The 16,209-nt window shown below is 36.5% G+C and overlaps 1 protein-coding gene across 3 annotated transcripts in view; it reads left to right on the top strand.

Annotated features, from left to right (window-relative positions):
* Positions 1-4,061: 4,061 nt before the first annotated feature.
* adamtsl3 (ADAMTS-like 3) overlaps positions 4,062-16,209 on the top strand; it is a 179,702-nt gene continuing 167,554 nt past the window's right edge. For 2 of the 3 annotated variants that reach the window (XM_058400968.1, XM_058400970.1), the window contains exons 1-2: positions 4,062-4,219; positions 5,091-5,212. In XM_058400968.1, coding sequence (XP_058256951.1) covers positions 5,144-5,212 — 69 coding nt within the window. In that variant the 5' untranslated portion in view covers positions 4,062-4,219; positions 5,091-5,143. Of the gene's footprint in view, positions 4,220-4,806; positions 4,953-5,090; positions 5,213-16,209 lie in introns of those variants that run through there. The other variant, XM_058400969.1, reaches the window with a different exon arrangement.

Below are 16,209 nucleotides of genomic sequence, written 5' to 3'. Positions count from 1 at the left end.
AAGGGGTCATCCCCAAACTGTTCTCACAACGTTGGGAGCATGAACTTGTCAAAAATGTTTTGGTATGCTGAAGCATTACGATTTCTTTTCACTGGAACTAAGGGGCTAAGCCCAACCCCTGAAAAACAACACCATTGAATTCAATGATTTGGAGGGGTGTCCAAAAACCTTTGGCAATATAGTGTACATTTAGAGAGTAGAGCACATATTTTTCCACACAGAGTTTGTTATTTGTCCTCTGGCATTCATTATTGTCACTAGAAGACCAGAACCACTGCTGTTTGCTGGAATTTTTTGACAGGTGGGCTGTTTTTTAACCCATTAAAGACACTAAAGTGTTTAAAATCTCAGCAATATATCTACTGAATACAGTCAAAGCAGCACTATTGTGTCAGTGTCACTTCTGTGCTGAGAATAATCCAACACCCAAATAATATCTGGTCCTCTTCAACAGAAGAAGTTAGTAAAGCTGGAGGTTGCAACAGATGGTCTACGGTCGGTAACTGTATACCTTAATGCCCTGTAAAGTAGGTCTAGATGATAAAACAGCATGTTAAATTAGGTTAGACAATTTAACAGCAATAACTAATAACCATTTTGACATTAAAAAACTTTTTGTTGCTATGGCAGCAGTGAATTAAGAAAGCTCCAAGAACTCATACATATGCTGACAACTATAGAGCCACTTATACTGCTTTTAGCATCTAGTATTTTTATTTTTATTTTACAAATATCATTTCACCTCTTGTAGCTTCAGAAATAATTCACACAGCTGATGAGCTTCTATACAGTGTCTTATTTCTCTCTAAAACAGTGTACTATTCTTTATTTCATTCTACCTTTACATTAATTACTGTACTAGACTGCAAATCTCCTAGAATTCTCCCAAGATAAAAACCGTATTTTGCAGGCTGCTTTGGATAAAGTGTGTTAACAGATGTAAAGATATTTCCAATCCACACATTATACAGTTTTACTCCTGTGCAGAGCAATGAGTTCCTATAAACAGTAGATGGAGACAAAACTCAATTTTTTTACTGCTTTTCCCTAAACTGTAAAGCACAAATCGAGAAGGTAGTATATGTGAAACCATGCTTTTTTTCACCACAGGTAGCCATTTTACAAGTCAGCCTAAATACATAGTATACATCTTATATACTTATGAAATGCCACGGTGCAGTTCGTAAGTTTATTGTCTGTACAGTGTAGCCAAGGAGATGCTGAAGAGATTCTGTACACATTACACATTGTAGGAAGCAGAGAGAATAATGCCATTGTATACAGATTTATTGTCTATATAACTGCAGAAGACATTGCTATGATAAGCAGGCTTATCATATTCCAATAATCTTTTATTCATTCTTTTGGTGTGTTTCATCCATCATTACATCTCAATAGATCCATTACGCTGCCACTGGACCAAGATTCAACAAGTTTAATAACAAACACTTGTGTACTGTGTATGTGGACGTGTTTCAGTTCATGCCAAGCTCATGCCAAAGACCTGGTGCAAGTAAAGATCAAGTTTGCTGTGTGTAACTAATATAAACATGATGTATGTATTTATACATGGAAGTATAAATGTATAGCATTAAGTCAGTTGTTTCCTCATAGCAGGAAACAAACCATAATGATGTAAGCTTGTTGTAATCAAATCTAAGACAGGGAATAAACATAAGCTGTAAGATCTATAGATTGGATGCTGAAGTTAATGAAAACCACAGACTTCCACTGCCAACTTCTGTTCTTCACAACATAATGTCAGCGTGAGCGTGCAGCCCTCTGTTGGCATGTGTTGAATTCTTTGATCATAAGTCCATGCTTAATGAAACACAACACACATCTGAAACAAATCCATAAAATGTTTATTCCTTGATCCTTGAGCTTATCCTGATGATTTGGACTCCCTTTGGCAGTGTGGTTGTCAAAGCATTTTGATAAAACACTATGATAAAGGGGTGAATAACCATGTACAACAAGTGATGTGCCATGTGGCAACATATCGGGTCTGTAATAGTAGTAGAAGTAATAATAATCCTGTCCAATTATATTTTTCGAGTTATGTAGAACCTTAAACAGTTCTTTGGTGTGTTCCTATGGATGAACCCTTAGAGGTTTTTATATAGAGAGGATTTTCTCTGTCAGAGAGAAGTTCCAAAGAAAGAGTATTAAACAGTATTAAAAACCCACTCTCTCATTTCACTCTTCATTTTATTTTATATAACCATTCTTTATGTTCTCATATTTCATGTATTTCTTATTTTTATAATCTCATACATACCTTTCTTAAATAATCTATATAAATTGTCACAACTATAATTGTCAGCAATATCAATATAAACATCAATTATCATCTTTATAATTGTTACTGTCATTACATCAGTGTAACAATAACCATAACAACATCCATAAGAATAAGCTTTGTTTCTTTTATAAGTATAAATATAATTTCTGTACCATAGCCATCTCGATCATTAATACTCTTTTGCAGTCTTCTCTGTCTCTCTCTCTCTCTCTCTCTGATTTATAATTATTGCAATCATCAATATCACTAAAATTATCATAAGAGGTAACATTATCCTAATTATTGTTCTAATTATCATCATATTTAATTAATGGTGCCATCAGTATCAACGTTATGAGTTGAATCATGGTCAGTTTTACTCATTTCTAATCATTATTCTAGTGATCAATTGCATGGATATTATCATCAACGGAAAATCCTCATAATAATGAAAGGTTTTAATAATATTAATAATAAAACATTTATTTCTTTGTCAATATTTTTAGCTCAGTAATGAATATATTTGACATCAAAATAAACTTCCATTTAGTTATAGAAATATGACACTCTATTAGAAAGGTTTTGCCCTGGTGGCTCATGCAGGGTGCATTCCCACCTTGTGACTAGTTTTCCTGGACTCACATGACCCTGATCAAACTAAAGAGTTTACTGAGTTTACTGACTGTCATTATAATCAACATAAACAATATACATGATCTGTATATGTGTAGTCTATATAATAAACACTAGTGTCAACATAACTTACACTATAAACAGCTATACTATTTAGAGTAACAGTACATGACTAATCATGCACTAACACATGAAACCATTCTTTCAAGTCAAAGTCAAAGTCAAAGAAGCTTTATTGTCACTTCAACCATATATAGCTGATGCAGAACACAGTGAAATGAAACAACGTTCCTCCTAGACCAAAGGTGCTACACATAACAGAGACAAGGTACAGGTGACGCAGACAATCATAGAGATAAACATAAAGATAAAGCTAAACTATACTTAAGGTGCTATCTTTAGTAAAAATTAGACATACGACAGAAGAGCACAGGATGACAAGACAAGACAGTGCAGACAAACAACATGTAGACTGACTCTGTGCAAGAGTAGTGCTGACAGTGTGTGCAAATATTAAAGTTAACGTAAACAGGATCGATATAAAGTGTAAAGTGACATATGCGTGCAAACAGGACAGTTTTTTGTGTGTGTGTGTCCAGCACACTATAGTTCTCTGTTGAGAGCAGTTCCCAGTTGTGTGTGTCTGTGTCCAGCACAGTTCAGTTCTCAGTTTACTTAAATATGCTTACTTAAATATGAAATGATCATTTAAGGCATGAAATTATCATAAACTCTGAAGAGCTATGACTTGAGTTTTATGGATTTATGTGTGATTAACAGTCACCTGAAGTTCATTAGTACATGTTTGTTAACACAGAGATAAAAATGATAAAATAATGATAATAATGCCCTATGAAAGACTGGCATCCCATCCTGGTGTTCATTCCCATTTCTTTTTTTGGTGTTCTGGTGATAGGCTCCACGAAAGAACAGGTACTGAATGAATGAATCAACGTGATTATACATCAGTGTGTACCTGTTCTGTCTAAATAATCACTTTAGGAGGTTTTCAGTCATATACCCTAATCCCTACCTCCTCCTCCCTGGTTTCTGTGCTGCTCTTCGAGTTTTGGTCGCCTAGTGGAGCAGCAGCAGCGCCAAACCCATCTCTCTCTCTCTCTCTCTCTCTCTCTCTCTCTCTCTCTCTCTCTCTCTCTAATATCGCTCAATGCATCCGCTCAGCGCCTTCACAATCTGGGCTTCAACCTCAGCTGGACTTAAAGCTCACACAGATCGTTTTCGCGTGTCTCCGCGTTAAAAAAGCAAAATCAGCGCGTGACTTTCACTCCGGAGCGACGGACGGTAAGCGCGCGCGATCGCCACATCTCCCCTCTCTCTGTCACTCATCACCGAGCCGCTGAGTGACCATAGCTCTCGACACCTTTTTTTTTTTTTTTGTCCTAGTCGAATGATTATCATTCGGATTAGTGACTGACCGAGCAAAACTGATGCGTGTTACCGATAACCAAACACCGGCGCATTTAATTCAAAGGTACCTAAAATCACGCGCATGCACGCATCAGTGTTGCCATGCAGGACTGCGCCTGCACTCTATACTACAGAGTTCATACTTAACCCAAACTCTGCAGTGCTCATGCATGGCAGGAATGATCGCGTATCACATGCAAACGAGCGCCAAAAAAACTTCTTCTTCTCCTTTCCTAACGCACAGTGCATCGCTTTGTTAATTGCCACTGCAGTCATCTGTCGCTTAATATTCTCTGAGATGATAATATTGCTTACTGCAAAACGCTGCAATATTGTTTATCTTTTCATTCATGACTATATAATTAAACCAGTAGTGGTATTACTTATCAGATATCAACTACATGAATCAGTTCAACCAAAAGATCCACTGTCTATTTAATGATCAGCAGATGAAAGTATTCCCATGCAAACTGCTCTGGGCATTGCTTAAAGATCCAGATATTGATTTGCACAAGATTATGTAGATACTCAAATAAATAAATAAATAAATAAATAAATAAAAATAATAATTGTGCAGTTCTGAGGAATTTGCAGTCATGCCTGGTTGGTGGGTAATTCATGTAATATCTTGTGATTAAATTTCAAAATTTTCATCTAACAAAAAAAAAAAAAAGAATAATATAAATCTTATCTTTTGCTATGATATGATATGATATGATATGATAGTATGTCTCTCTTTTCACAGGCTGACATCACACTTATGAGGATTTTTTTTTGGATAAACACAGCATTATAAAAATGGAGCTTTCGTTTTTTCCTGTGTGGCAGATGAGCATGACGATCGCTCTCGTGATTTCTGGGATTCAGGTAGGATCAGAAGCACCCATGATCTATGATATGCTGTATATTTATTAGACATGCATTATTGTACAAGCATTAAAAAAAGCCGAACAAACTAAGAACGTTTATGTATTCGGTCCAGTTATATACTGAAAAGGAATAGTTTGCTGGCAAATCACATTTTGACATTTGTACCATGAATATGGGTGATTAGCCGTACCATGTAAAATTTAAACCTTTAGTTTTGCACTGAAGCAGAGGTTAGGTAATAGATGCCTGTAACATCCAAAATCCAGTCTGTAAATATACACCCAAATCTTCACACCCATCCATTTAAGGACATTACTAAATGAAGCAATTTGATGTTTAAATAAAGGCTTTCATAAAATAACAGGAATAGTTTTTAACTATAGATTTAAATGAGTATTTCTAACTTTTAGCTTTCAGGTATAATGCTGGAAGTTGGTCCTGGGGAGGAAATAAATATTTCATTTGTCCAAGAGAACTTAATCCGTGTTCAGCTTATCTGTGAATTTATTATGCATTTTTATAGATTACAGTAAGTTATAACATGCACACATACATGTCTACATGACTGGATGCTCTTTAGCCTGATATGTTGAATGTGTAGTATTTATATAAAAGATTTATTGCACTATAACATAACACTTAATTATCAGCACAAGCCTCCCATAGATATTCATTCTAGAGCAAGTCTGAATTTAGTCTCTGTGCTGAGCTGCATATTTAGGAGGGGACTGTTTGAATGCCGCCTGTTTTTATGCGACGCAGGACACAAGGTGCCGGTTATATATAGTGTAGTGAGGAGCTTAATGGAAGACCTGGCACATATGAATGCTGCTTAATCCGTGACAATAGGCAGCTGAGGGATGCTTGATAACGGCAATTTCCACCAGCTGAGGTATCTTTCTGCTTGTGCCCCATTAGTGTGTGTGTGTGTGTGTGTACGGGAATAGCAGAAAAGTGAAACCTGAGGCTTTCCCTTGTGTACCTGATAGGAGTGTGTGTGTGTGTTTGTGGTCTGAGCACAGGGTATGGACAGGAATGAGAGCAGGTAGCATGACACAAAAAGCAGCACAGTGTCCTTGATGTAGGCTCATGTCCCAGACATATTGTCTCCCAACTAATATTGTAAATTGCTGGGTTTATATAAGGTTAAGGCCACAAATTAGAGTGATAATAAATTATGCAAATGTGACATGAGCTCATGTGTGTCATCTACAAAACAACAGCATGATATTTTGTCAAATATGATCATTAAATGAAAAATTCAGACTTTTCAATGTTTGCTGATAAAAAATTGATGCTGTTTATCACATATATAATAAAACCTCATATAATAAAAAATATCAATCTTTTATTTAGTTTGGCTTCTCAAACAAATATTTACTTACTAGCCAATATGCTGCTTTGAAATGTCTAAGAGATAGATTCCACAGTTCACATTCATAGGAGTGACACAGAAATGAAGAAACTGGACATTTAATGCAGTTTCAAATTGCTTTCTAGAACTAACAACAAAAAGCTGCACTGCTCTACCGCTGGTTTGTTTTGTTTGTTTAATGAGACGAACATGATGAAAATCATGACATGTAAAAGCATGCGTAATTTCCCCTAAAAATTTCCAGCGATTTATCCACTAAACTCAAACTGAAGAAGAAAAAAAAAAAACATTTTGTCGATATTTGTAAAATATTACCAATAAATACCATCTCCATCACATCACATTGGCAAACATTACAAAGTGCTAAAACATTTGTCGCATAAAATCCCTTGGATGGAAACCGTATAAGCCCCTTTTTATTCTTGCAGTGCTTTTTAATAGAAAGGCAGTGGTAAGAGCAGATGATGAAAAAGTCCATGCTGTGTGGGTTTGGTCATTCCAATTTATCACACAAAACTTAAGCTGACCCATACGGTCAGTTCGAGCCATCCGTCTCACGAGGCAATGGTCCGCCCAAATTGAAACTTCAGGTGCATTTATTCAGCCCTTTTTAAGGGGTCTTTGCCGTAATCTTTAGGAATAATATTTGTTCAGTGGGATAAACACTTGTGTTTTGATTTATGTGCCTTCAGGGACTGCCCAAAGTTCTCTGCATGCAGAGAGAAGCTGTGTGAAACAGGTGTCCTGTTTTTTCTATTTGCTCCATTCTTTAACCTTGCTCTGACAATATGGCCTTCCTGCTGGTGTAACGCTACACACACATCTCCATTTCCCTTCCACACACACACACACACACACGCTGCTGCAAGCTTTTCACCAGATACACCTGCGGCCAAGGATCCCTTCTCAGTGTACTGCTCTGGTACAGAGTGTGTACGCATGTGTCCTTACATCTCCGAGGGGTGTGTATGTACTTGTAGAAGGGTTTAACCTTGACGTGACTGAGATCATGCTGCATTTTCAAGAGTAGAAAGTAACTGGACTTTATCAAAGACTAATATAGTAATGAAGGGTTGCTTTTGTGGCAGATCGCTGAAGTTCCCCTTGGCTTAGAAACGGATAAACAACAGAATCTTACAGTTGAAATTCATACGAATGCACGTAAGCCAAAAATTGATTGCTACAAATGACTGAAAGCAGTTGTAGCCTGAATATGGAACATTTTTGGGCTGTGTTCCATTCTGGTGGCAGCATTTCCTTTCGTTTTAGGTAAGCAAAAAAGGAACCATGGTAGCCATTAGTTTTATTAAATGTTATAACTTTTAGCCTGCTGTGTAGCATCTCTCACTAGTTTATTGCTCTTTTAATTAAATGACACAGGCGGCTATTTTTCTGTGGACAAACGCAACCAGACTTCTATTTAAATTAAATTTGAAACTTTAATTGAAATAAAATTAAAAGTAGATTTAAAGATGTAATTGCTATTTAACTTAATGAACTACAAAAGCTATGAGCTTTTTAGCCTCCTAATTTCTGCTAATGCATGAACACTCTCGGGTCTCTACAATACTAGGATTTCAACAATATTTGTAAAATTCTATGTTATTATGCTTTGAGTAACTGCTTTATTGTCCATAAATTTTGACAGTATAAGAAAGATTAAGGGGCAATTGCTTTGAATGAGATAGCTTCACCCTGTGCCCATAAAAACTGTCCAAAAAAGGCACCTTAAGGAATTCTTGTCCTTCTAGGCTTGCTTAATTTTTAAGCAGTGTTGGATTTCTCAGAGAAAGCAACCCCATAATTCTGTTCTCTGGATGAAAATTTAAACTACATAGCACTGGTGGTGTTGCTGCCTCACAGCTCCAGGGTTGCCGGTTCGAACCTGATCTAAGGCTACTGTCTGTGTACATGCCGGTTTTACATGTTCTTTCCCCACATGTGTGGGGGTTTCTGCCATGTTCTTTGGTTTCCTCTCAAAATCATGCTACGTTAAATTGCATGAACGTGTATGTACATGGTGCTCTGCAATTGACTGGTATCTGAACCAGGATTTATTCCCACCTCATATCCACTTCATACTCTGGTGCCCTGGATCTGCTGTGACTGTAACAAGTGGTTACTGAACATGAATGAATAAAATGTAAAAAAAAAAATACAATCATATCATATACCATGATAAAAAATAGATTGCTGTGATGTGAAAGGCAAATCTTTTGATATAAGCACTACGTCATTTCTATGACATTAAACCCAACATTTCCGATGATATCTTGGAATAAATTGAATATAGAAGAATATGATTATCATCAGGCAGACAAAATTCTCAGACCTGTGCTTAGTACACTGATATGTGAGTGATCTGCTACACATACATACCTTATATATTAGTTTTCTACCATCTATCTAAAGTGTCACATGAGATCTAAGTGTCCTTCTGAAGTCAAAGACTTTGCTTCCTCTTCTCCAGAACGTCTCAATGGATTGAAAGGAGAAGTCGCAGGGTGACTGAGTCCACAGCTGACGATGGCAGACCAGGGCAGATTGGATTTTGAAACTTTAATTCACGCTTGGCTTGGTTCGGCCCTTATGAAAAGCAGATGTTGGATTAGCTTCATGCCTGATTGCGTTCCATTGTTTTGCGTTTTCAAGGATCTTTGTGCTCTTAAGGGCCCTGATCAGAGCCAGGTCCGTCTCTTTCTTTTACAAGCGAGACACTCTCAGGCCAGAAACCCAAAAGCATGATGTGGATCCTCTCAGTAACCCCAGTGTATTTCCAGATCACTATCCCCTGCAGATAAAGTGTTCAAGGATTCACATTTTGTCAACCAATATTAATTCTGCATCATCTCCCCTTGTGACATATCATTTTTTCAAGGCCTTTCCTACCTAAGGTATCCAGGGCATTGTTTATCCAATGCACATTGTAGTATTTATCTCTAACACACTTAGTTCAGCTTATTTCATTATCAGACATTATCGCTTCATTATCAGACCTTTTTTTGAAAACCATGCGTTATTGGGTTGAGGGACAATTTACTGTGTTCTCTTTTTTTTTGAGTTTCTACCTTCAGGTAAAGAGGGAGAGCAGATGTTGGATTAGCTTCATGCCTGATTGCATTTCATCATAGTTTAGCTCTTGCAGAGACGCTTATGGCTTAAAGGACAATCTGATCCAGGTCTTTCTTTTGTGAAAACCATTACCAAACATACACTGGTCATTTTACATCTATTTTCAACAACAAGTCTAATGCATTTATATACTTTAAATAACAACGATTGCCTAATCTTTCATGGCGTTTCAGTACTGCACTAACTTTGTGCAGTTTGCTTTGTTTTCATAACATTTATAAAACTCTATTTGGTTAAGAGAATGATTGAATTCTTGGAGATGTCCATTATATGAAAACCATGAAGACAGATGTCCTCGAACAGCTTTCTAATTGGGACACACTTTATTTAACGGTTCAAGAAGGCAGACTGCTCCCAAATGGAAAAGTAATTTATTCGAACATATTATTCATGATATATTTAATATAATATATAATATATACCAATATACAGGGAGCATTCTCCATGATCAATGTTCCTACAGAAATCTACATCATTTAAATTAGAAACGAAAAGGGTTATTGTGATGAACACAATAGCTCAACAAAGAGAGATTTGATGGCAGGTCAAACTGTCCCCTGCACTAAATAAGGAACACAACACAGCAGGTGGTAACACACAGGATAATAATAATAGTTTAATACTTTAGTAAATATCATACTGCGATACAATACCACCCCATGATATCCAATACACATTAACATTTTTTATATTAATCTGCATGCTGTGCCTGTTATATTTGTGTTTAATTGCTCGTATTATTCTCATTGGTAAATAGCAATGTAACGTAACATCACCAGAATTAGTGAAATTTGCTAGCAAGCTTTTGGAAGGAATTTCTTGCTGTGTTTTGAATGTAAACGTTAACCTTCAGGTAAATAAAAAAAAAGTGCTTTCAGCTATGTTGAGAAGGTTGCAACAGATTGTGAGGAAATCGTCATCATGTCCATTATCATGTCCATGAGAAGATGTCCTGGATGAGGCAGTACAGCGTAATCTTAAACATGCTGATGCAGGAACAGTAAACATGTAGTGATTAGCAATTAGCATGTAGAAATAGTGTGACATGGAATAAAGAGGTTGACTGATTTAGATTTTTTTTCTGATTGAAAAGAAAAACATTAACAAAAACCCCAAAGTTTACAGAATAATATTTGTTGCAAAAATGACCTTTAATGTGCTGTTACAAGCCATATAGCCCTTTCTGTAAATAATCTTTTTACACATCCTTTTTCAACATTGAATCTAAGAATATTTGCATCTAACCATTCACACCCAATTAGACAACAATATCTAATGTTTTGCACTGTTTCTTTGCTGCATTTTGCTGTTTAAATACTAAAGTAAAGGTGCAGTTTTTAGCATGTTATTAGCCAACACAGTAAATGTGGTTAACAAGCATCCATACTAATGGCCTGAGTACATTATGGACATTGTAATGAACTTGTCGTTTAATATAACAATGGCATTTAAAATTCAGAAAAAAGAAGGAGATTATTTTCTTAGAATAATTTTCAAGAAATGTGGACGGAGCAACTTCCTGTTGACTTCAGGAATATTCCAGTTATTCTATAGGGGTAAAGCAATGCACTTCAATGCAAAAATACTAATTACTGATATTTCAGGTTATTTATCTGAAAGTTACACACAGGTTGTTGAGAAGGAGAGTAATGATTAAAATGTCTTTTACCTTCAGGTCTGCACATGTATTTGTAAATGTAATATCAGTGGATAACAAATGGTGCTCCAATCATGTAAATCACCCTGATAGTTTCACTGTTAAATATTATGTAGTAATCAGCAGGAAGAGGCTCGTTATTTGTCATCACTAGCCTTCACTTTACAGATGCTGTGTGTGTGTGTGTGTTTGCACTACACAGAGGTGTGAGGCCTTGCTATTTTGTGAACATAGAGAGAGAGACTGTGAGCTATAGCCTGTTTGAACAGCTGACACATGTAAAACACAGACTGGTTCCATATACTGCAGGAATAGTCAGGGGCTGTGTGTGTGTGTGTCTGTGTGTGTGTGTGTGTGCTGACATTCTGGACTCAGGATTAAAACAAAAGAGCCACACAGAAATAGCCACTGATGTGTGAGATAAACTAACACAAAATGTCTTGTACACAGAAATAAGCACCACACGTAAAGTGCTTTAAATGCTTTTCTCAACACCACACCAAACCTCCAGTAGTTTATTGAAACAATGTATAAAATATTTTCTCTCATTTTCCGCACTGTAAACGTTTCTTGTAACGACATCGTCTATTTAAATTATATTTAACTTGTGTTTGGATTTGTTTGGATAGTGAAATTACAAAATTAAATAAATATATTTTTTATTTACATGAATATAACTAATATGAATATTTTTCCAGGTTTAAAACACTTTTTTTTACATATATAATCAGAATGTAAAAGGCACACTAGAAATGGTATCAAAATCAAAAATGTTAATGTTTCCATTGTGTTTTTAATTCATAGAAAAAAGTATATAAATAAAATATTTTTGAAACCAAAGTTGTACATCAATTATTTAAAATATTTAAATTGCATCTATAGCTATTAATTTAATACTGTTTATTTACATTAAAATTCCTGAACTTAAATATAAGTTTAAGGATGTTAGAGAAAAGATATTCCCAGATGCAGTACATCTGATTTCTTAAGAACATTTTCAGGTAAAATCAGGGAAAATATCAATGTTCTAATAATTTACTGTTAATTAATTGACAGGCCAATTAATCAGAATTTATTTTTTCTAACAAAAACTAAACAGAATGAGGGTGTTCGCAGGTGAGTGTGTGCAGGATGACTCAATTCAAGCAGAATTAAAGACAATCTGAGAACAGAAAATTTTCAATTGTAAACATGTCTGGGAATAGTCTTATTCAATCTATTCACTTGGTATCATTTCTTTCCACTGAGCTTTTCATGTGGTCAAAGCGTTCCGACTCTAAAGGGTTAATCGTCCACTCGGTGAATCTGCTAAAGCCACACTCTACCTTTCAGAGTGGAAATTCAATGATTGGGTTTATTTGTGTTTCACTGTGTGAAATGTGAGCACTGCTGAAGAATTACGGTATCAAGCCGCCGTGGCTATAAAAAGCACTTTCTTTTTATTTTTTGCACTACCTTTCATTAGCTGCTCTTTGATTTCTGCAAGACGATCTGCTCTAACAAGTCTGATTTCTGTGAACTGGAAATGTTACGTTAATTGCCAAAATCCATAATAGCACTTACAAATTTTAGGCATAGAGTTACGTTTGAATAAAGTCAGTGTGAAGCTAATTGAATACATTTTATACGTGTAATTATGATTAACAATAAATTGATTTGTTTTGAGATTTGCATGAATTTTAAGAGACATTTTCACTTATAAAATATACAGTAGTTGGAGCTTGTTAATTGTCCCCATCTGAAGTTTATGTTCTCTCCTTAAGCTTTGACCTTAACTCATTAACCTTTAACACGCATCGAATCTGAGCATATATGAATCCACGCACATCTACTTGTACTAGCAGAGCCTAAATAGTCCTAAATAAACGCGGCTCAGAATGTGTGGGCTCAATACAGTAACGTGCTGAAGTCATTTTGAAATGAATCTTAATGAATCCCACATGCACCGGCACTGAGCTTTTCTCACTGCGCTCGAGGGAGAAAGAAGAAAGGAGAAGGGAGAACTAGAAAAAAACGAAGAAACAAGGAGGACTGCAGTGGGTGAAAGACAGTCCTCGCTATTTGTCTACTTAAAAGCGCATTTTATTTGGGCTATAACTACAGCTTTGTCTGTCCCTGAGTGCACTTCATTTGGTCTGACTCCTCAAGCCTCAAGGCACTTCAGTTAGAATCAGTCTCCACTTAGCCTGACTTTGTTTTTACTTTGTGGGTGTGTAGAGACCACTTAAATGGGAACTAATTGCAGGTGGGACCTAAAGCTGTGAGTAGGGGCCGGAAAAATCGGGAACCACTGGTCATAGGATTGGTCTGAGGAATCATTCAAGCCAATTATTTGGATTTGTTGCTTTATACCACACGTCAAACATAACATAACTAGTTATGCTAACATTATAGTGATGGAAAACTAAAACACTATAGTTATTTACAGTATACAGTATTTGGCAACCAAGCTTCCATACTTTCTTATTAACTACTGCCTGTTTTTTTTCTAGAATAAAATGTTTTCCACTATTTTTATGTAAATATGCTGTAATATGCAAAATAACAAATCTCAACTCTATTAATAATTTGCAATGACTAGAATCCCTGAAAATCCCTACAAGCCTACTATCCAGTAGGTGTAAAGCAGTACACCACAGTAGTAGTATGTCCAAATTGATCCATAAATCATTAGGTGAGAAATGGATGAACCCTGGATGACTTTCTGTTTCCAGTGAGATTCTGCAGTATGGAGTTAGTGGACACTGCACTATACCATAAGGCAGTGGGGCTGTCAATGGCAGAATGCAGCATTTTTCGCTCTAGGTATATGTGCTATAGGTATAAAACCTTGTTCTTTGTGGTTAAACTGTACTTGGTTAATGACACCTGAGCTGGGGTTTGTGACAGAAAAGGTTTTTTTGAGGTTATTATGACATCGTAGGTCACATGACAGTGTCAACATGGTGGATGTTGTATGTCTGGATTGTATTCATACTAAACACAATCAACAGTTTATTAATATAGTACTCATTCAGCATTGTGATATATTAACTGTGGCAAGTATTAGCAAATAAACCTTGCTTAAAATGTTGATCCTGGTTAAGGCCCTGGTCACACAGCTGCTTTGTACTGTCACTAATATTGCTGTTGCATATGTATAGAGAAAATACTGATTCGTACCTTGTTAGTGTGTAAATTGTGTTAGGCTACATCACTCTCCCCTAGACCTGACTTTGCTGCCGTGTCCTCAGAGCATGCTCTGCTTGGCCTGACTCAGTCCATTTCACTTTAGCTGCTTTGCACTCCACATTTAGTGTGTAATTTTCCTCAGACTAGTCATATTTCGCTGAATCTACAGCTATGTAGCTTCAACATGCACTCTATTTATTCTTCTTTCCCAGTGCTATCTGCTTCCAAATGCCCTGAAAACCTTTATCTCCAATTGCCTTGAAGGGCACTTTGGCTCTATCTGCTTCCGGTCTCAACACTCTGCCTGGCTTGATTTTCAGTGCACTTTGCTTCAAGGGAACAGGAGAATTGGAGTGAACTCTTGTCTGGTTGTAATGCACAATGATTGACCTTGCACTTTATCTGCCACAGAGTGCACTCAACCTTATGCTGATTCTACAGCTTCTTCTGTACTACTCAGTGTTCATACCAACAGAAGCTAGATATCAATCAGTTTCAGAGAGTTGGGAATTTATAGCAATTATAGGGATAGTGATGTCTAATACATATAAAAGATCATAATTATAATTTGCAAATGAGACCCAAAGTGTTGCAGTCGACTTCCTAAAACAGTTCATGCACCAGACTCACCCTTCTCACTAAAATACTATAAATGTGTCCCCAAGATCTATTGCTGCAATTGTAAAACTTTCCTGTGCTCATCCCAGGACTCTTATACACAATACGCTCATACTGACAATCCATTCAACACACTTAGTACTGTTTTATTTTATGGTATACAGTTGTAGCATAGTAATGATTTATAATTGCACCCAGATGAAGAGGGGTTCCCTTTTGAGTCTGGTTCCTCTCAAGGTTTCTTCCTCTTGTCATTTAAGGGAGTTTAAACCTCTATTAAACACAAGGCATGTTGGGGTGCAACACTACAAAACATTATCCTGGTTTGTTCAAGTCAAGATAGTAGGGAGTTTTGTTGTAAGATCTCCAACATCTCACAATGTGAACGATTTTATGTGAGACAGATTAGTGCAGAGTTGACCGGTCTTATCCTCAAAGGGTCGGGTGCAGATTTGCATTCCTACCAAACAGGTGCCGCACATGACTCCACCTGTTTAATCAGTTAATCTTGGTCTTTAATCAACATTAATCATCTTTAATAAGGTGTTGTTCTTGTTTGTTTGGAATGAAAACCTGCACCCACAGCAGTCCTTTGTAGATAAGATTGGATTTCTGGTATATCTGACACACACTTTGCTGCCAAGTAGCCTGTTAATCGCAGCAATCAATTTCATTTTGCTGTGAAAATGAGCTGTTTTGTTTGTATAGGTATCTAAACTGTGTTGCTTAAAATTTTGCAGTGGCCGGAAAACCGGAAAACTGTGGCAACCAGCAGTAAACTTAAGTCAGCATTGCTAGGTGGTAAAGTAGCTACTTTATTAGTCTAAGTATATATCCCTGTTACAGTGTAATAGTAGCACAGCTCAATTTTGGATGCTTTTAGATATTGTCTTATTAACTTGATACTGCAGTGACATTTATTTAGCCATAGTCATAATGCCACTTGAATATAAATCACCAGAAGGCAAAGATGGTCTACCAACTTGGTCTGTGGTTTGGCAGCTGGGAGCTCGTTAGGCCAAGCTTGATTTTTCAGCAGGG

The sequence above is a fragment of the Hemibagrus wyckioides genome, linkage group LG10 (genome assembly GCF_019097595.1).
Source record: "Hemibagrus wyckioides isolate EC202008001 linkage group LG10, SWU_Hwy_1.0, whole genome shotgun sequence".
In the NCBI taxonomy this organism is placed as follows: Eukaryota; Metazoa; Chordata; class Actinopteri; order Siluriformes; family Bagridae; genus Hemibagrus; species Hemibagrus wyckioides.
This window is presented reverse-complemented; position numbering and strand designations above follow the sequence as displayed.